Below are 21932 nucleotides of genomic sequence, written 5' to 3'. Positions count from 1 at the left end.
AAAAAACACTTTGAACTTGTGTGTAGTAGCTCGCTCCAGCCGTGCAACAGTCCCGCCAAAATACTGAAAACCAAAATGTTGTCCGGGTTTAAATGTCCTCCGAGGTCGTAACACTTCAACTGTTTTATTGTTTCTGCTTTTGGAGCAACAAATAGGGAAAAAAAAATTAGAATAAGATTTAAGAGGCTTGATTTGAGAAAAATCTGTGAAAAAAAAAAAAAGAAGTCAAAATTCAAAAAATAAAATCTAAAAATCAAATTGGGTTAAGGTTTGTTTGTTTGTTGTGTTTTTTTTTTTTTTACTACAGTTTATCACAACAGCTGTGCAGACTATGTGCACTTTTGTTTTGTTGCTGTTTTTTTTTTTTGGAGCGGGCAGAATACCTGAATAATTTACGGCAGGTAAATCTATGATGATAAAATAAGTATATATATATATAAATCGCTTTTGTCTCAAATGTTCGGGGCTCTTCCCGCCAGGTTTAAATCACTCAATCGTGGTCTCGTGAAAGCTACAAAAGAAGATGGGCTTAAATTTATGAATTTCACTGGCAACGTGTTGTCTCTGAACTAGAAATTACAGACTTGTCTGAAATGAGCTGATCCACCCATGTAAACAGCGATTTTCTGATACAGAAAAATACTAAAGTGGACAATGTATATTGATCTTTTAATAACAATATCCATCAGTTGAAAACACCAGTCTACTTCCATTTATTCTCATGTGGGAACATATATATTTTATAACAAAATAAATCTATACTGTTTTTCATGGTTATGGTTGATAAGGGGTCGTACAATCCCATCATCCCATTCTCTGAGTGCTCGAACCATCTTTGTCCATTTCAACAAAGAACTGCAAGAAGACTTGGCTCCGTAAGAAACTGTGACCGAAGCAGCTCAAATACTCAGAAGGCTCTGCCTGAGAGGAACATTATAGTTTGAAGCAAAAAAAAGAAACAAAAACAAGAAAAGGACGAATAAAATACTCATCTTTTCCATCTTTATACCAGTTAAAGTAAATCATAATAAAGTATGTGTCTATTATTATCTTTAAAAATCAGAACCAGTTCTTTTCTTTACTGTATCTTGGCATTTTGACACAAAAAATATCCTCTTGGATATTTACACAGGAAAAGATACTTTTCAAGCAATAAAAACAAGCTTATATTGTGGGTTGCAACAGAATAAAAAAACAATTCTGAAGAATTATCTGAGGAAGGATTGCATGGCAGATCAGACTATAACAGGAACTCATCCTTTTTGGTATGGTGCACTTTGATTCATGACTTTTTACACATTTTCACAGATGTGCATGAAATATGAAGTCCAGAGTTTTCACCTGCCAACAGTCAAGATCAAGTTTTAAATCTGTACTTTAATGCTCGACAGTTAGAAGGCAGGTTTGTTGTCCTTGTTCCCTCCGCTCTGTCCATTAAAGTCCACAAGAGTCTCTTCCAAAACAAACAAACAAAAAAAAAAAAAAGTTCAAATTAAACTTTGTTTTAAAAAAAGTGCCATTTTGCTACATTTATCAGCTGATCCATGGTTTGCTACTCAACAGTTTTAACACAGGCAAATGTGTTACAGCCCCTGATGTCACACAGTTTCCTGATTCTATGAGTTTTGGTCACATGGACGATCACACAGACACACAGTCACACGCCACAAACACGCAAACACTTGTGCAGAAACAGACCCACACACACACACACACACACACACAAATGATGTGAAAGGAAAAGAAAAGTGGGGAAAAAACAAAATTGTGGCCGGTGGATACAGTTCAGTTCATCTGCTGCGATTAGACATTCCGGCTGGTAAAGCTCTGAAAAAGAACAAGCACCGTCGGGGAAAAAGGCCTCAAGTCTCCCTCCGCTGGGGGAGAGGTCAGCAGTTTCCGCTTGATTCTGTGCTCCCACAAAAAAAGCAAAATAAAAAAATAAAGGAAATAAATCTACATTCAGGCTCGTGGTCAGGCAAAGTCAGTGAAATGTTTCAGGCTTTTATTGCGTCTCTTCCTCCGTTTTCAAGTCTGACTTGGGGATCGTAGCCTCGTTTAGTCATGGAGTCCAAGGACGCGTTCTCTCCAACTCCCAGGGGGCCTTTCTTTCTTTTTAAAAAAAATGTCCGTGCGGATACGTCCAGGTCCTCACCGTCTCTGCTGGGCGTAAACCGGGTACGCTAGCGTCACATTCAGAGAGTCATTGTGCTGGACCAAGGACGTGTGCTGGTAGTGAAGTACGAGTTCTTTTAATGAGCTGTACAGGTTGTACGGCTCGGCGAAGCCATAACCTGAGGGGGTCTTGTTGATGACGCAGTGCTTCACCTCGCCGTCCACGCTGCATAAAAGAGAGAGGACAACGGTCACAGTCTGTTCTTTCTCTGGCAGCAATAAAAGTGCAAAACCAACCCTGAGCCGTTACGCAGAGAAACAAACGTGACCCGGATACATACACAACGCTGCAGGCGTAGCATCCCGCTTTGCTGCTGTCTCGGACCAGGAATGTTCCGTCTCTCTTGCCCTGCAGGAGCGCCTCCGCCTGTAGTCGTTTAATGTTGCCCAGCTTCCAGGACCGCTCGTCGTGATGTGGAAGGTCTTCATCATCGTCCACCATAGAATATTGACTGAAGGAGGGAAAGTGACAAGCAAATGTTAGGTTTAAAAAAAAAAACAAAAAACAAAAAAACAGGCAGTTGAACTTTCATGTGTGTCAAAGTGAGACGACACTCACTCTTCTGTGTTCTCGTTCTTGATTCCCAGCCACTCGTTGAGCTTCTTCTGTCTGACTCCCTTCTGGGTCAACCACCTAAAGGAGAGAGAAGCATGTGGACGTTAGAAACCAGGGCAGCTCCGTTTTGATTTCCTCCAGGGGAGCGTTCTGTGTGCGCGCTGTACTCACATGAGATACTGGTCTCTGGTCTTGCGGAGCTGGATGAGGTCGGGCTTGATGCTGTTCATCCTCTTGTCGATCTCCCTGTAATCTGCCGCCTGTTTCTTCAGATCTTCCTCCAGTCGGCGTTTACTGTCCACGATTTCGCTTATCCTCGATTTCAACTTTTCATAGTTCCCCATGATCCTGAGAACGCCAGAGTTTTTGAACATGATTAAACTCCACATCCGCTCATGGCGCTGCTTCTTTTTTTTTTTTTTGAAGTGGTCAAACGTACCTCTGAATCTCCTTGTCGTTGCCTTCTCTTCTAAACTTCTCGATGTACTCCTTGCTGTACCGCTCTTGTGTTTGACATTGCTCCTCAAAGATCTTTATAGTTTCGTTAAACGCTTCTATCGCTGTCCTTTTCATTTGGATTTCCTGGAAGAAAGAGGCGCCACGTGAGTCGGTGATGTTGGATTACTGCGGTGAAGTGGTTATGGACGGCGGTTCTCACCTGTGACGTTCTGGTGTACTCTTCATACAGACGGTCGTACTCCTTGTTCTTCTCCTGGTACTGCTGGTGGTACTCGCAGAGCTTCCTCCCAACAGCTTCGATGTTGTCTTCTTTCACCACCTGATCCTAAAATACAGATTCACAATCAGCGGAGGCACAAATCTGTAGTTGATGAGCTTCGATATGAAGTCTGTTTTGAATGCGGTTGTCTTGACATCGCTGGCATCTTACCTGCTGGTGTTTGGACACCGGATACAGCAGCTTGACGTCTAGTTTGGGGTTGTACTGCGCCAGTGACTCATTGCGATAGTGGTTGATGAGCTCGACGACTGAGCTGAAGGTCAGTGGGTCCGAGAAGCCGTACTTCCCGTCCCGGTGGAATATCTTAATTAGCTTGTTGTTTCCTCCTTTCCTGTAGGTAAGACAAAAACAGCAGAAAGGTTGAAATGTCTGCTAATTTTAATAAAAAAAAAAATATATATATATATATATATACTGTTGATAAGAGAATGCTTTCAAATTAAAAGGAGGAGGGAGCTCACCTCAGAGTCAGAGTATAGTCTCCGTGCATTTTTGTCGAGGCATCTCGCACCAAGAATGTACCATCTGCAGTGTCCCTCAGTTTCTCGTTGACCTCCTCCCTCGAGATGTCTCCCCAGTACCATTCAGCGTCTTGCAGAGCCATGTTGTTGTTCATACCATTGTTAGTCACAGATGTGGGCTTCGGTGGCTTTGGAGGTAGAGCTGTGAGGAGAAGAGGAGTGGACAGCACAAGGTAAATAAACACAACTGCAACACAATTGGAGCCTGTGTGTGCTCACAGTTACATTAATCTGGTCCACAGTTTAAACGCTCAAGTATGTATTGAATCAGTGCAGGAGCCTTTGCTCTGCAGATGCTCTGAATTACAGACACACTTGATGTGTCTCTCTCTCTCTCTTTTATCCTCTCTCCATTGATTAATAGGGCTGGGGGGGGAGAACTGCCCCTCTCCAGCAGAGAGGCGGTGATGCTGAGCCGGTGGGAGGAGAAATGAAGCGTGAGTCAGGGAGAATGAATTTCATTCAAGAAAAAAAAAAAAAGGGGGGGGGGGGGGGAAGAGGGGGGGGGCTCTCCATAAATATTCCTGACTCCACATACAGCTGTGTAGCCTTATATCTCTGTGCACACAAAACCAAGCCCAAAAGGATGAAAGATTTCTTTCATGGTGAAGCCAAGAAAACGCATTCAACTACACATCCAGCACATTTTATAATAATAAAACAGATGGCTGTGAAAGACCCAGCTGACTAAAACCACAATCACCTTTTCCCACGGCAGCTTTAACGGCGCTCTGAGAGTCAAGAGTGCCATTGTGTTGGCGGTCTGGATGGAGCACATTTTCACTGCAGGTACGGATCCATGAAACATCCTAAATCTTCCGTGCTTTCATAGCAGTGGCAGAACTGTGGCAGCCGGCTATTTTTAACCCACAATTCTGCGCTGCCTTTGTTCACTCCCTCTGCATTAACCCCTTTGCTGCTGCAAAAGCCGTTGCAGGACTTTGCTCACTGTGACCGCAGGCACAGCTCTTTTTCCATTTAGCTACAACTGTGACAGGGCATAAACTGTACAGGTTTGCAAAGTGCAGCCAGACAATTCAACCACAGCACACGTTTCCCCTGCTCGCCTCAGCATGTCTGCCCTCCAGCCTGATCACGAGATTACCAGAAATTTCTAATTCCCAAAACCAGTCGGAGAACAACAGCTACAGCAGCACGAAGAGACAACCTGCCGTGTGTGGCTGAGGAAGAATCTCCCAAAAGAGGCGCGATGAACAGTTTATTTCTTAGCCACCTAAACTCCAATTTGAAAAGCGATTAAGGGCAGCCTGCTCAGTAACGTGTTACATCACTCACCACAGCCAATCGCATTGGGAGTCTGTCACCAACCACTCTGGCATCTTTCATTTCCTGAGAGCGATGAGGTCATTCTAAAAAGCCCGTTACCTTTTAGCTCCCTCGTTTCAACACTTAACACTGCAGCTGAACAGGAAAAGGAAGCAACTCATTTCTCTCTCTGCAGCATCCAGCCTTTGCGCGTTACTATGCATCCATCTTAAGAGCGAATGTGCAGCATCTCTCTGTTATCGGTGGGGGTGGGGGGGGTGGGGGGGCCTGCAGCCTGTTCCATGCTCTCTCTTTCTGTGTCCAGTTGCTTGCTCTCCTGCAGGTTGCTCAGCCCCTCCTCTATCTGTGTCGTGCGGAGGTTTAGTCCGTCCCACTGCTGGCACTCAGACAAAGCCAGCTCTGCTGCAGCAGCACGTACGCAGCTAAATTATAATGCTTGGCCCGGTCACTGGCATCCAGAGCTCCGAAATACGCCTGTAATCCCACAGCGTGACACTCAGGAAATCAGGGGAGCTATCTCTGTCATGCTGAGTGAAATTAAAATAGACCTAGTTCTGAGTAAAGTGGAAGGATTCAGCTGGAACAAAGTCCTTCTAGATTCAATTTAAGAACAGTGACCAAAACTATATAAGTCAAATCAGCTGAACATCTGCGTCCCAGAGAAAATTATTTTGGAGAAAAAAAAAATATATATATATAATAATAAAAAAAAAAAAAAATGATGTGACCTAAGTAAAGAAGCTTTTCTTGAGTTTTGGAAATGACGTCCAATTGTAGCTTCACACAGCCAGTTGGGAATGTGTGAAGGCCTCTTGAAATGCATGCAAAACATACAAAATTAGGTTCAAACTGGACTGAACTCTTAAGTATAACTGCTGAACTATATAAGTAGCTCATAACTTTACGGCATAAACTATCTGCTGATAGCTAAGACGGGAAACTTTAAGAAAACAGAAATCGATTTTTCATGTTGAGGTCTTCTTAATCTGTGGTATTTGTCTTATCGTATGTATGCAGCCATTACCGTTGTTGCCTAAAGGCAGAAATGCCCTGGAAGGCTTTTGTGTGATGATTAAAAAAAACAAACAAAAAAAAAAAAACCAACATCTAAATAAATTAAGTTAAAAACTTACGTTGCAAGTTGTGCATCTTTTGGTGAATCGATAATGTCTTCTCTGTAGCTTTTATTATATTCCCAAAAAGTAAATGAAATCCAAGACAGTTACTTTCAAGTCCTCCAGTAAAGCTCCATTTCATAGTTGAGAGACTGAAAGTGGTTTGTCTTAATTCTTAAAAAGCTTCAGCTTTATGTGCTTCTTAATGAAATCCAGGTAATCCCCTGAGCGCGAGGCAGGTGCAACATGCGACTGTCGAGCTGACTGACTGTTCAGTTCCTGCTGCCAGTGTGGTAAAGGGCCGAGTCTCCACCTCCTCCTCCTCCCTCTCCCCCACCCTCCCTCTCTCTCCCTATCTCTCTCTCTCTCTCTTTCTCTTTCTGACTTCTACGAGGCAGAGACCTGCTTGCATGGAGACAGATAGTTAATGATTAGCGGTCGCTGCTCTGGTGTCACTGCTGCCCGTTCTGAAAGCAGCCACTCGTGCCAGCTGTGTGTGCCTTCTCTGTCTCTTTGGTCGCTCCCTCCCACTCTCCCTCTGTTTGTAAAGGAGGAGGTGGGGTGGTGGTGCTGGTGGTGGTGGGGGCGCTCAGTCTTATGATTAACTTGCAAAGTTTCAAATATTTGCTGAGCTGGGCAGTTTGAGGCAGGGAGGACATGTGGAGATCCAGGCGGAGGGAGGAAGGGGGAGAGTTGGGGGGGGGGGGGGGGGGGGCTGGTGGCCCTAGAAACTGAAGGCAGCTCTCGGTTAACAAGAAGTGCTCTGTGGAGCAGGCCGACTCTCCAGCCAACCAAATCTAAGAGGGCCTTTTGTCGCTTACTTAAAATAGGCACGCAGTAACTGGGAGGAGGAACACACACACGAACACACACACACACACACACAAAATGTACATGTGTGTTTACAAAGTGGGCTATTCTTCTTCTTGCTTCTTTAGACCATGTCATCTGAATGACACGGCTCACTGAAACCAGTTGGCGCACCTGAACTTCGTCGTGTGCTCAACACGATCCTGCCTTTATGGGCGTGCGTGTAAAATCAACTAAAAAACATTTAGGTCTTCGCCCGCCCTTCCTTCCTTCCTTCCTTCCCTCCCTCCATCAGTCCATCCATCCATCCATCCCGCTGCCAAAGCGCTCCCGCAGGTGCAAATTACTGACAGCTGAGAGACGGCCCTGCACAGGAACATTATAAATAGCTCTAACAGGTAATAAAATGTTTTAACAGCCACAGCCAGTCCTGGACCTCTGGCCCAGCCAACGACCGAGCTTTTAACTAGCACAGTGAAAACATAACTGTGCCACGCAACACGCTGCACCCACACCAGACTGGCCTCATCTGTGCAGACCACCAGTGCAACAGCCATAAAACCAACTTTGTGCAGCTCAGCGTTTGACATATTACCAGCCAGAATGTCAAACAAGATTTTATCAATAGGTTTCATTTTCTGTTTTCACTCCTACACTGTCAAGAGTCAAGAGTGCTCGGTTTGAAAGCCATGCAAGCACCAAAAATTTACTTTATTGCAGCAAAATTGTAACACAGAGTTGTTTCTCTGCAGCCACGGCATTTCTACAAGGCTACTACACTTGTGTCCACTGTGTGCATGATTAAAATAGTCCAAACATAATTTCACTTAATAATCAGTAGTTTACTGCCACAGTGCGTCCCTATGGTCCTTAAAAACCACTGCAGTTGCAAGTCTCAACACATTTTTTTCCAACCTATTAATAGTTCAGGTCTCAGGGTGTGCAGTCCATATTCTGCAGAACATGCATCCATGTACTGCATCTCACTGTAGGTACAGCAGAAAACCCTCAGCGGTATCTTCATTTGTTTTTATTAAGGTAATGATTGCTCTAAGATTAAAAACAAAAAAAGAAAAAGAAAGAAAATGTTAACTACCTGGAGCAGCCTGAGTGTCGCTCCATTCGCTGGTCACGAGAACCTCAATGATCTTGATGTGAGCATCCTGACTGGGTTCACAACTGTGGGGTGAAAAAGGCAGTTTAAATGAAGCCTGTGCTGTACAACTGCAGGTAACTGTCACTGCTGCTCTGTGCTGCTTTCAATCTGAAGCTAATTCGGGGCTTTGCTACTTTAATTGTGCAGCACAGCTGGTAAGTAGAAAATCTCCAACTTTTATCCGTGCACAGCTAAAACCCCTGAGTGCCTGACACAGTATGCTCTGTGTGTGTGGGCCTGAATGCAAACAAGAGTCTGCACAAGTGCATGTCTGAGTCCTACAGTATGTCTCAGCGTTGCAGAACTGGGCACACACTCAGGTGTTTATCTCTGACAGGCCAGAGTGTGCAGCAGTAAGAAACCATCTTGCTGTTTTAACACCCACCTGGTAACCTGCTGTCTGAAAAACACAGGGCTGAAGATCTCGCCCAGGGTTCTAGCAGAGAGCAGGTTCTTGGAGCTGTTTTGGCACACTCTAGCGAAATGCCTTAGCAGGCAGTGGAGAGTTAGCCAGTACTGAGGAGGCAGGCTTGGGGTGGTACCGATGCGATGTAGCAGCTGGGCACATTCTTCAGGATTCGCCACCTCTGTTGAAACAGATGAGAAAGGTCAGTGAGACAGATCTGAAAAACCCTTGTTAAAGCCTACCCAAGTCTAATAGGAACATTACATGAAGGCTGTTTCTTATAAAAAAAAAAATAAATAAATAAATAAAAAGAGGTGGAAAAAAAGTGTCATGTGCAGTTCAGTTTGAAAACCGCAGAAAGATTGTGTGGTTGACAATAAGCGTAAGGTACACTGGCAGGTGATTGGCTGCTAGGAGATGCTAGAGATAAACTTTCAGGCTTGTTTTAGTTCCTATTAACCACAGATATCCTGTTTCTGGCCATGTGACGCCAACAGAGTGCAGCGCTAAAGAACACTGTGTTAAGAGAATTTTTGCAACAGAAGCAGAAAGACAGACAGACCAAGTGAAAGAGACAGTAACTAAATACATCAATTACAGGCCATCTGTTACACTGAACAAACAGTGCATTAAAATTAAGGAGAGAATCAAATGGCAAACTTAAAAGTCTTATTTCAGAGAAGAAGGGGAGATGATGAAGTGGTTTTGTGGTTTTCTGTACTAAAAGTACTGACTGTTGAGCAGCAGGGCACATTATGTCAGCACTCATGTTTCAGCCTGACTAAACAATTGTATGCTAAAAATATGGTAACAGAAAATGCGCCCACGTTGTCTACTCTCACCTTTAGCAGTGAGGACCATCTGAGCGTATAAAGCAGTGGGGATGATGGGCTGAGGAAGATCCAGCAGGTACCTGCGCAGACCATCACACAGGACTGGAAGTTCAAACTGATCCAGGTCTGCAGGGGGAGGATCTGATGTGCAAAGCAACACACGCACAAGATTAAAACACAAACTCTTCTGCAGAAAGAAATCAATTACAGTATAAAAGTAGATGCAACAACAGGAGCAATGAGGACTTCACAAACCAGAACCCTTTCTGTAAATTTTTGGCCTACTGTGCGTGCAAACACACCAATATTCATCTCTGCTGCACTGCTTTTTTTTTTCCATCTACAATACTTCCTCTCTTCTATGTATGTCTCACTCGGCTCAACTATTGGAAACTTTTGCAGGTTTCATACAGGTTGGAGGAATAAAATAAAAAAAAAAAAAAAAAAAAAGGGGGGTACTTACCACAGTCAAAATACTGTCTGACTTCTAGCCCAGCACCAGCAGTAAATGTTCGGTATAAAGTGGGGTTGTCCAGACCTGGAGGGAATCAGTAAAATGTCAATCATAGCATTTATTAAGAAATGATTATGGTTTAATGCAAGAGGTTCATGAAGCATGTGTGCATTAACACGTCAAAGTCAGCTACTATGATTTCCTGTGTCAACTCACCTTTCCTCTCAATAGCTTCCAGCAGCTTTGCCAGCATGGGTGGAGCTGTGTCTGGAAGGGAGAACTGCTCCGTCAAATCCAGCAGACAGGAGCCTGGAGGTTACAACACATCGTCAACGACATGAGTCAAAAAAGGCTTCCTGCTTATTCCTCACTGGGTCAACTGGGTCTTGTGAACCTTTTTCTGACATGATGATTACGTTTCCAGTCCACCCTGCATGACTTCTGCTACCAAATATTGCACCATATTCTTGTCTTATTACGTTTGAATTTGTAGAAATTGATCCTCGGTCACTGGACTTACTTCTTCTTTTTGAAAATGCGGAGAATTGCCCATCGCAACTTCCTCAAACTCAAGATGATGCCTTCAAACACCTTACAAAACTGACCCAATCAGGGCTGTTTATTCTGACATAAGATGAGGAAACGACCAATTATCAGTAATTGACACCAAAATATCCGGAAAATGACATCTTTAATCCACCGAATTCCTTTCGGTGGAATCATTTCAACAATGATTGACGGTTTGCAACAAAGGGTTGTATTATTATTGTAAAGATCAACTCTTTCTTTATGATCAAATCCGATTAACAGCTGATAAATATTCGATTATTTGGAAAAGGAAATGCTCAACTTTGTGGCTGCCAAACAAAGGGACTTTACTTGGCCTGTTCTTCTTGACGATGGATTTTGTAAGCCATATCAGAAAGTACAGGGAACTAAATTTAAGCCAAACTACAAAGTGAAATCAATGCATAAAGAAACTAAAACGATCTGATTCAAATGCTCTCATGTCAGTCAGACTTTTTGATGCATGTTTATGTGAAATTAAACGGCGAGGCCTGCACTTCATCTTCACCAGCTGCGGCTGATTAGGCCTATGACTTATGGACTACTTACAACTTCAAAAGGAAGCCAGTACAAGAAGGTGAGCATTTACAACAGGCCGATTCCAAAAACAAAAAGAAAGGTGCTGAGCACTAAAGTTAGGGTTTGGTGGACCACGGAGCTAAGCAAATACCCTGTGATATGAGGTAAGCCAGGTCTGAGTTTTCTCCTCATTTTTCCTTTAGAACTTTGTACCCAGGTGTGGAAATGAAAGGATGAAGGGGTTGGCAGGGATTTTATTTGGATTTGCAAAGGTGCGTTTTCAAAGGGCACTTTCCTGAAAGGCTCAACTGTTCAACACCGGGTCTGCAGACTCAAAATGCCGAGGAACTATGAATGGAACCTTTTCTGGTGACCATATTTTTCTTTCTTTCTACTTTAAAAAATTATCACGTTTCTTTTCAATCACGCATAAACCCCCCCCCCCCCCCAAAAAAAAAACAAAACATCCAACTTCTGCTCCCGCTGATGCATGCATGCCAGTCATTACTGAGGACCTCTCCCACCAAAGAATGTTCAATCAGGGAAATAATGAACCGCTTCATCCAGTTCTACATCCTCTTTGGCGAGCGCAGCTCACAGGCTGGCATGTTGCATGTGAAGGAGCTGGATTACCAAAAGTCCCTCCAACCACAGAACACACCGAACTCCATGTAGGACAACTAGTCATCTGGAAGACATTATTGGAACAGCAGAGCAGGAGAGGGGGGTTTTCTCAGAAGCAGTGAACTCTGAGATGGAACACCAAAGTGTCCCTAAATAGAGATGGAGACGCGCTGTGTTGCCATCACACACCTTGGAGGTGTAACCTTTCTCCCAGACAAGATATCCAACACGACTGCCATTCTACTGCCAACCTTTTTCTGAGAAACTCAATTCACAACCTGAAGCTAAATTTAAACCTCCAACCCCCCCTGCCAGTTAACAGACAGCTTTTTGGTAATGATGAACACATTGGTATACGTTTAAAAATCAGCTCTCAAGCAGCTTTGGTGTAACTCGTAAAACAAGGAATCATCGAGACGATCCAAAAGGTTTCCATTTATTTACTCTACTCTATCCAGGACTTGACTATGAGTGACACTGTAACGATCGGATATTAAGTTGCTTCTTGGTACTGTCAACGATGAGATAGTTTTGGCGCCAATGGAATTGTATCAAGTAACGCACAAAATACGGCAGATATGTTTCAAGCTATCAGTGGATGGTTTCTACGATGTCTTGGCCCGAGAGCAAAAGATCACCATGCTATGACTAACCTCATCGTACATCCATGGAAACGGGTTGGATTTAGAAACATTCGCTGTGTTTTTATAACCACTGATCGAACCAATGATGTTTTTACTGCACTGGAACTAGGAGGTACAGCTCATTTTACTGGGAGGCTGTAAACTTCCAGAAAAACCTGCAAGAGTAGCACGATAATAATCTCAAGGCAGTCTAATCAATGCCAGTAACCGTTTAAAATCAGCCACTCTGATTTACTCCAGTTCTATACGGTCATAACGCAGTGCATTAATGTTGTTTTGCTGTGTCTGGAACAGCTGAGCGGGAACACACACACACACACAGGACTCTGCCACAGAGACCTGCCTCCATTTAAACAATTTAGGATAGAAAAGTCAGGAGACAGAGGCCCCTTGGACATGTCTGTACAGGCTTACACGTTTGGCAGCCTCCTCTCCTGATAGTCCAAAAGGCCAGAGCCAGTCAGTACTCAGTGAACCGCATGTCGAGGAAGTGCATGCAGCTGCTGCTGGTGCTGCTGTGGTGTGGGGGTGGGGGGGGTTAAGGGGTTGGGGGCAATCTCCACGGCCCAAACGGTATGTCTGAACTGAAAGAACTGCAGACTGTGGGCAGGACAGAGCTGGGGCACTACCGACACACTAAAGATAGCACACACACGGGTTAAATTTGGAGGTCCCGCTCAAGTAACCGGCATTTTCAGGTTATACCATCTCTTCTTGTCTGAAAGAGGTCTTGCTGAGGCACGCCAGTAAAGGCGATAAGCCACAGAGAGAACAAAACACCACCCCACATGATGGCTCATTATGGAGCAATAATAATGCCATAATCCAAAAGTACACAGGTGTAAAGAATACGATGTTGAAAATATGAAAAGAGTTGCAAATGATATACTGAAAGAGATGCTTTATTCTGATATTTAACAATAAAATAAAAAGCGAAAGGGAGGGGCTCTCTGACATGATTCAACATGCCCCTGGTTTAAGTCAATGGGTGAAGGAGCTCTAACCTGAATGAAGTAAAAAGAGCAATGTCCCCTCCTGGAGGGGGGAAGATGAAGTGCAAAAGTCAATGAGCCAATGAGGAGACTGTTGCTACAGCTTGACAATTAACCCTATAGAGAGCAGACCATCACTGAATCACAAAACATACACGTCTCAGTTAGAACTGATTGATTACTGCCTTAAAAAAAAAAAAAAAAAAAAAAAAAAAAAAAAAAACTACTTTATAATAAATTTGCAGAGCACCACTAACAAATGTTAACAACAGAACAACAAGGGGGCCAGGGCACCTGGATCAACTTTAGTATATCTTTTACAGATCAGAGAAAAATGTATATTTGTGTCATTTCTATTGCATAACAGCGGCCATAAAGCATTGAGACAGACCTATGCTCAGCTGACACTGAGACATTGTGTCTTACGGTCTGATGCAATGGTGACAGACTGGATTCACCTCGTGCCCTGTCAAACTGAGAAATCAGCTCGAATAATGGAATGTTTGACGTATAAACTACTCAGGGGTGAGCTAAATGAAGTGCTTTACTGAACATATGCGGGCACTTCAGCGTGTGCGTGAACCTTTCTATAATGTATCAAGGACATGTTATCTTGATCCTGCACCCCCAGCGACGTGACACGAGAGACAGATACCATCATACTTGTAGTTATTTAACCGCCATTGTTCAGAGTCGTGTTGCCGCAATGTGAGTTTTAGACTCCTCCGTGTTCCTCGGCCTCTCACTTTCAGATATCTAAGAAGAGAAGCAAATTAACCCTATTTTCAACAGAACTGACAGGCACTGTGACGGAAACCAGATAAATTATTTTGAGTATGAGTGAAACCGATGCCTCTTGAGACCTTCGGGTCTCTTATGTAATGCCACACCTCCGTGGCACAAGGCCCACACACAACACATGCTCCAGTTAGTGCACCTTGTCCCCCTCCCTCTCTTAATTCATCACATATTTGAAATGCCTCCTCTGTTCCCCTTGACTTTTTATGTCTGTCTTGTTGTCTTAATCCCCAGTTTCTCAATATCCATCAGTCTGTCTGCATATACATTATTCACTACTGCGGTTTGGTGAATCACAAACGAAGACATTACAGTTTGCTGAGCCTTAAATTTGAAACAAATTTCATAAGTTAGTTTAAAAGGAAGGCTCGTGGGCAATGGGGGGGGGGGTGTAAATAACTATGATCACCAGAGGATGTGGCAAGAGTTTTTTACTGTTTCACAGAAGACGACTGCAGAGAAACTAACCTAGATTACACGCTGATCTAAATTTAGTTGCACTGGTTAAACCACATTTCGGTCTGTGGATATTGTATTTGTTTTAAAGACAACTGGCTATGTGAAAAATTTAGGGTATAGATGCAACAATGATGGCTGATTAATTGATAAATTGATAAGATAAGCAATTTCTTCTTCGCACGTATGTGCTAGTGCTATAAGTGGAGGATATGTCTGTGTTGTCATATCAGCACTGAGAGCAGCTAACACTGATAGTAAGCAGCGCCTCTTATTCTAAATTAAAAAAAAAAAAAACTCTTCCTGAGGAAACAAACAGGGATGACAGTCACTCTCCTCTGCTAGGTTGGAGACTGTGACAAGACAAAAAATATATTTAAATCCAGCTTGAGTGTGACGTTAGCAGGCAGCGGATTTAATGCTGCTGCTCTCCCCCATCCTCCCACTGTTGACGCCACTGTTACAGGCTTATAGTTAGCAACTAACATAAACAAATGTGGCAAATAGGTTTTAAAGAGTAGAGCCTTTACGTCTAGGAGCAACTCAAAAGGTCAAAGAAAGCCAAATCAGTGGCATTAGCCTCAGAGCAGGAGCATGTACACTGATAATACCGGCATCCTGTTCAGTGGGCAACCATTTATTGTCCAGATGCATTGTCCAAGTTACTGCAATCAGCACTTAGCACAATACTGATTCATCACAAAGCTACAAATCAGTCTACCATGCAGTCTGTGTGCACCCCTCCACCAAAGAAGCGCCATCACATTCCTGGCCCCAGCTGCCTTTAGCGCCACAGAGGAACGCTATATGAGGGCAAATTTGAGCTTTGCTCATTCTGCCACCAACTTGGGTAGACTCGGGGGACATCTTTTCTGAGAAGAACTTGAAAATATAAAAACCAGCTTGAAACCAAAACTGCTGCATGTCCAAAATAAGAGAAGTGAATTCTAAGCAGAGAAAAATCAACAGCACTGACAGAAAGAGTCAATATAGCAGATGTCAGCATGAGTGCTAAAGAGGCCCAGAGAAGGAGAGCTACATTATCTCAATCTCCAGCTATGCAGTGTTCTTCTTGCAACTTCTGCCTCCTCTCTTCCTTCTAGTAGCCTCTTTCTGTCCATCTTTGTTCAACCCAGGTGCTCCATCTAGTTAGTTGGCTATGGCCCAAAGCAGTACGAATCCATGCACGCCGGTTTATTCACACAAAAGATTCCACTTAAAGAAAAAGCTAATAAAACTTTATTTATATATATATATATATATATATATATATATATATATATATATATATATATATAAATAAATATGATTTTTTTTTAACAATTACCTTCAATTTTATTTTTGTGAGTAATAGAGTGTAGATCTAGCAACACAATGACATGCTTATAAGCTTCAGACAGGCAAGAGAAGATACCCCGATGGCATCAAATATTTTCTTTAACAAGACTCGGCATGCGGGGCTGAACCTTGTGAGAGCATGTACACTAACAACCAGTTATTCAAATTTTTATCTCTAACGTTTTGAAGAATGTACACTCAGACTAGCTGTTGGGAGATAAAATGCACACACACACAAAAAGTCTCTGTGAACTTAAAAAAAATGTGCTTTTGACCATTTAGAGTTGCCGCCTTAGTAAAACAAATACCGCCTATCCTTTAACATCGCTGTCCGTAAAAATAGCTGAAACAAAGACATGATAAACTGCAGGAAGCAACTTGCTCTTTTAGCACTCAGATTCAGACGGTGGTTCTGTTTTATACATTTGGTTACAGATGGAAGACATTATCACACTATTTGTAAAGATAAAATACACCTTGAAAAGCATCACTTCCCCATCATCAACAAATTTCATCCGTTGTTACTTTTATTTTTAAAAGTATTGTACAATTTTATTGTGCTGTACTTATGATGGCAGTATCTCAATTTGGTGGAAGTTGTGGGTGTTTCGTTTTTTTTGGGCTTCAACCTTTGAGTTTCTTTTTCAACTGAGAGGCCCGGAAAAGGAGCAACACTTTAATGTCTGAAGAGAAAAAAAAAAAAAAAAAATAGGGGGCTGAGAGCTGGAATGAGGCAGAATATTTTCCCAGCCCGGCCCTCTTCTCTTTCTCTGTTACCCTCTCCACATCTGCTGCACTCATGTAAACCCCTGTGGCTCAGAGAGGAGAGGCCCCTTTCCAAGCCTCCATTCTCCACCTCTTTTCCCACTGGCAGCACTGACTGTAGGAGCTATCAAAACATAAAAAAAAAAAAAAAAAAAAAAGAGGAGGAGGAGGAGGTGGAAGAAGAAGTAGAAGAAGAAGAAAAAAGAGCTGAGGAGTAGGAGGAAGGGAGCGAGATCCCTTGGTGGTGCGCAATAAATCACAAACACTCTGGGAGCAACAAGAGCCTTGCCTCCATCAGGCAGCCCTTAGCCCCTCTTCAAAGCCCCCTTGAGCATGCAGAACCCAAGTCCCTCCAAAGCCCCCCCCACCTCAAAAAAAAAAAAAAAAAAAAACATTCCTTCTTCAGCCCCTCTGCTAACCCCCAATCTCAGCTCCAGTCCTGATCCCTTTGCACACTATCCCATGTACAGATCCTTTAGCTGGTGTGGCGGGTCTCTCCCTCACCCCTCACCCCCCCGATCTAACTCCCTCACAGCCAAGGACACAGAGACTTTTCTTCTCCCGGTGCAACATTCACACTCGCTCCAGGCTCGGCGCTGCCACTCAACCACGACACAGCCATTCAACACATGCCCCCTTCATACAGATCCCTGCTCCCCCTGCAAACCACAGCAAAGAATTTCACAATCAAACCACAAAGCAGAAACGAGAAACCTGGCTGGCTACAGCTGCTCTTTAGGTAAGGCACAGCCACAGTGTCTTAAAGTAAGGATCCTGGTTTTAATTACAGTTCAGAGTTGTGGCCTGAAAAGTAGATCTGTCTCAGAGGGTCAATTTTATACACAGCCATCTTGGGGGAGAAGAAAAAAAAAAAAAAAAAAAAAAAAAAGTAAAAACCATGCTTAGTAATTCAACTGAAAGTGTGCTGGGCTAATACTCTGATTAATGTTAATACATGTCACACAAAATTTAGGTATCTAACTTCCAGTCATACAAAGTGCAATAAAAGACGTCATTTCTTTGTGTCTACAACAGAGATAGATCAGATGTGTAAACCCTGTTCCGCGCTAAAGCTGAGGAAAAAGCAGGTATTGTGTGTTTATATATACAGAAACATATTCAGTTTTGATGGAGTTAGGCTGTCTCCTCCTCCTCCTCCTGGGCTTTCAAGAGTAATTTGCTTTAATCACTCATACATAGTGATCTAATCATCTGTCTCAACAGTGATAAGGGAATTGAATTCCCTTAAGATTAGCTTTGTGGAGAAACACAAATGATATGTACTGTAACATATGGCTGACAAAGTGCACTAATCCAAATAATTGCAGCACTATTGTCCCCTGGGACTGAGTCTGGTTCACATTCAGGCCAGATACTCGTTCTCAAAGATGGCAACTGTTGTACAACGTTAGCATCTTCTGCTCACTTTCTGAGCTTCTTGCTTATGTTCTTGCTTGCCCCTTCTTCTTACACAGACGCACACCACCTGTTATCACATGACTGAAATTTTATACTTGGATCACATGATAAGAACAACTGAGCAAACTCCACCCACTGATGTGGCAGCAATCTTGGAATTTTTCACAGTAAATTGAACAATTTAAAAAGGGGGAATTCTAACACTTCATGACAAAGTACAAGAGGGGCTTTATTCAGTGGTACGTGCAACAGACTGGCCTCAAACGCTCAACAAACTGTCGCGCATTCAAATGCAAAACATCAAATATCAATGGGACTTTATTGACGCTTTCTTTTCTCATATTGTGGTTGATTCCACTGAGGCCAGCACAGTGAACAATGAAGCAACCAGCACATTATATAAACATGATAAAGACTTTTGGACTTTTGGGTGGACAAGCTGAGATATGTGAAAATAGGATCATGAGCTCTAAGAGCATGTGATGAGCATTTTCCACCATTTACCAAATAACTGATTTAGGAAATAACTGGTTGACTGACCAATACTGAAAATAACTTAGCCTCAGCACTCTGAATTATGCAGTTATTTGTCGTATCTTGTGTTAGACTCACCTTGTTCTGAGTCAGAGTCTGCCTCTGCCTTGAAGGAGCCTGGGGCTACAGGTAAGGGTCTGAGGGGCCTTGGCTTGGGTGTGGGGGGAGTGATCCATTTCTTCCCTATGTACTCGACATATGTCCCAGGGAAGTCCCCTTTTTCCTGAGTGGTTTCATTGAAGCCTGGCAGCCATCCAATCTCATCTGGTCTCTGTTCCAGCCCATCGGTGTACCCAAGAGCCACCAGAGCTCCTTTGCTCACCAACAGAACATCCCCCACATGCAGATCGATGTCCTCCTCCCTCTCCTTCTTGTAGTCATAGAGCGCTCTGTACTGATATCCTTCAGCACTCATATTGATCTCTTTGTGTCCACGCTTCTCTTGAATACAAGCTTTAACCAGCAGCGTTACTTTTCAGGATTCTCTGATTATGCGTCTAGTCCAGGCACACATTTACAGACTCGAATGGTCGTATGTGTGTGTACACTTTGAACAAAATGACAGTCTTGAACGGCTCTGTAGAGACAAAATCTAGCTTGTCTTCATTCTTTCCCCGTTCCTGTCTTTTCTGAATGATATGCAGTCGTCTTGGCACTCTGCCTCACAGTATGTACCCATCAGTAAATGGCCTGCAGCTGTGATCTTGAGAATGCTATCCAGACCTGTAAGATGAGAGTGGAGGCCATTTGCAACGCATTGCATAAGACAACCATGCATTACACACACAACACTAAGCTGTAAGAAGACTCGAGCTTATGGGATAAGATTATCATAAACCTCAACTGAAAGATGGAGCTGCTGGGGAAAAAAAAACAAAACAGGATTTTAACTATCTCAAAATCCACCTCATACTCACAGCACTTACTTCAACTTCATATTTTTAAGCATTAACTTGTATAATTAGTTTATTCTAACTTTATAAATCTTGCAGCAAACTATTAGGACAGTGCAAGAAACTCTTTATTTAAGCAAGCAAAATACCAATTTAATGAAACATGATCTTCTCTCGACTGCACCACTACTTGTGCCAGTGAAATGACACACCAACATGATACTAATGAGCCTCATAAAACATTTTTATTGATGAGATCTATCTGTAATGGCAGCAATTAAATCGTAGAGGTTTATAGCAGCTAAAGTCAACTTCGGCACTGTCGGCTAGCATTAGCATCTGAATCCGCAGCGCTGTCACTCTTGTTTTAACTCAACAGCAGCCTCTGCTGTGTGCTGATCGTGGCAAAACGTGTATCTTTTGTGAACTTTGGGAAACACTTGCGTGGTTTTTTGAGTTAATTGTTGTTGATTTTCATAGAGAGAAAGAGAGAGAGAGAGAAGCAAAAGATGCCAAGTCTGAAAAGATGTCCGGAGGAGGGAGGAGGCTAGCTTAGCATCCTGATAGCATCAACGACGGGGGTTAATCAGCCCATCAGATGGAAGTATTTCCGACGATAATTGATTAAAAGCTGCCAATAAACGCGGACAGAAGCTGACAACAGGAGGACAAAGCAGGAAAGATGGTTGTTAAAAACAGCGAAAATGAGATTTACGAGTTTAAATAAAGACACTAAATCCAACGCGAGCGTCGAAAGTTTACAAAGTTAAAGCTGACTGTTGTCGGGAAAGAGCGCCTTCACAAGCAAGAGACGTTTTTTAAAACATTAGATTTTCTTTTCCCCCTTTTATATATTTATATTAATTATTAAACAAAACGCTGTAAATTTTTTAACATCTGGCAGCAAGTTACATACCGATTGTCCTCGGGGCGAAAGCCAACAGCTCCTCTGCTTCCACACGAAAACGCGTCTGCTCGGATAAAAAGACTTCCTTCAGCCGAGGCGAAGTGCGGATAAAACACAGCCCTGAACGGATCTCCTGTCGGCACGGCTGAGCTCGGGAGTCCTCCGCTTCGGTTGCTTTAAATCCGGTTTAACGAGTAGTACAGACTGTAACGAGCGCACTCCACATAACGGCACAGTTTCTTTCTCCCCCCCCCCCCAGTCCCGAATAAACGCTCCCCTTGAACGTCGCCTCTGCGGCTGACAAGAGGGGGCGAGACCAAAACCGAGGCCGCTCATTGGTCAGCGTCGATGTCAATCATTGACATCAGGCGGTCGGACCAATCAGGTTCGCGCCTTCCTCGGCCAAGTCTCCAATTTACATGTTCTCTCTCACGCAACACGAAACACCTTAAAAAATTACATAACTCGGACTGTCATAATGTAAACTGAGTTTATTCAGGTAATTAATCTGTTTTATATGCTGTTTATTTACCGAAAATATCTACTTCTTCGTTTTTACTTCCAGGCTGTTCCGAAAAATACAGTAGATAGTGTATTCAGGGAGATTTACATCTTAGAACAAATGATGTGTTGTGCTGTTTTTGTGCTGTCAAAAACAAGCCACGTCAGGAAATAACCTGGTTTATTCCATCCATAGTTCATGTTCTCTTTGTGCAGGTTCACCCAAAAAAAAAAAACACACATTGAATGTGGGTGGCCTAATTATGAGTGGGAAAGAAGGCTGGCTTCCAAAAATCCCCTATCAAGTACAAACCCTACTGTCCCGGCTGTGCTAAAAGAGGCTGTAAGCAGCTTTGTACAAGGGCAGGCCCCTTTAAGTGTTAAGCAGTCTCATATAGGCGACACTGGCCATCACTGCTGAGAAAAAGAGGAAGGCGTACAGGAGACAGGAGAGTCTGTGTTGAAATCAACAGTTATAGAAGGAACTTTGTATTTCTGCTGTGGTGCATTGAGAAACTTCAACATTATCCATTTGTGACGTCTTTTTTTTGGGGGGGGGGGGGTGATATTTGCCCCCCCCCCCCCCCAAAAAAAGGAAGAAAAAAAAAATGCACCGTTGTTGCAATTCTCGCTAACCGCACTGATCAGAGATGTGCTTGAAGCCATTTCTTCTTCTTCTTCGTCGCTTTGCGTTTATGTTTGCTTTAACTGGAAATCTACTTTTTCTCCCTTTCAAAAGCCAGACCAAGCTGAGTCCAGTACAGACCCGCTGAATGTTAAAGACAGGGTTTATATTTCTGCTGCAGATGATGTAAATGAATACTTGAACTACCAGACCATATAATCCCCCTCTGCCAGCACCACACCTCACCCCCGCATTAAATAGTCAGACTCTGGTGACCCATCTGCTGCCCAAACCGCTC

The 21932-nt window shown here is 43.1% G+C and overlaps 1 protein-coding gene across 2 annotated transcripts; it reads right to left on the bottom strand.

Moving 5' to 3' along the window:
* Nucleotides 1-286: 286 nt before the first annotated feature.
* Nucleotides 287-20745, bottom strand: pik3r1 (phosphoinositide-3-kinase, regulatory subunit 1 (alpha)). Of its 2 annotated transcripts, XM_029515590.1 has the most exons (15): nucleotides 20518-20745; nucleotides 18787-19431; nucleotides 10269-10361; nucleotides 10062-10136; nucleotides 9608-9739; nucleotides 8745-8946; nucleotides 8300-8382; nucleotides 3932-4133; nucleotides 3621-3801; nucleotides 3390-3515; nucleotides 3171-3313; nucleotides 2903-3079; nucleotides 2735-2809; nucleotides 2457-2627; nucleotides 287-2341 (listed from the first exon to the last, which is right to left on the bottom strand). In XM_029515590.1, the coding sequence occupies exons 2-15, from the start codon at nucleotides 19121-19123 to the stop codon at nucleotides 2152-2154; spliced, it is 2187 nt and encodes a 728-aa protein (XP_029371450.1). In that variant the 5' UTR covers nucleotides 19124-19431; nucleotides 20518-20745; the 3' UTR covers nucleotides 287-2151. The 2 variants fall into 2 exon arrangements, with proteins under 2 accessions (XP_029371450.1, XP_029371451.1); XM_029515591.1 differs by lacking the exons at nucleotides 8300-8382; nucleotides 8745-8946; nucleotides 9608-9739; ... (2 more) ...; nucleotides 18787-19431; nucleotides 20518-20745 and adding an exon at nucleotides 6412-6655.
* Between the last annotated feature and the right edge of the window lie 1187 nt (nucleotides 20746-21932).

Source organism: Echeneis naucrates, chromosome 12 (genome assembly GCF_900963305.1).
Source record: "Echeneis naucrates chromosome 12, fEcheNa1.1, whole genome shotgun sequence".
In the NCBI taxonomy this organism is placed as follows: Eukaryota; Metazoa; Chordata; class Actinopteri; order Carangiformes; family Echeneidae; genus Echeneis; species Echeneis naucrates.
The sequence above is the reverse complement of the archived record's forward strand: the minus strand, read 5'-3'. Positions and strand labels throughout refer to the sequence as shown.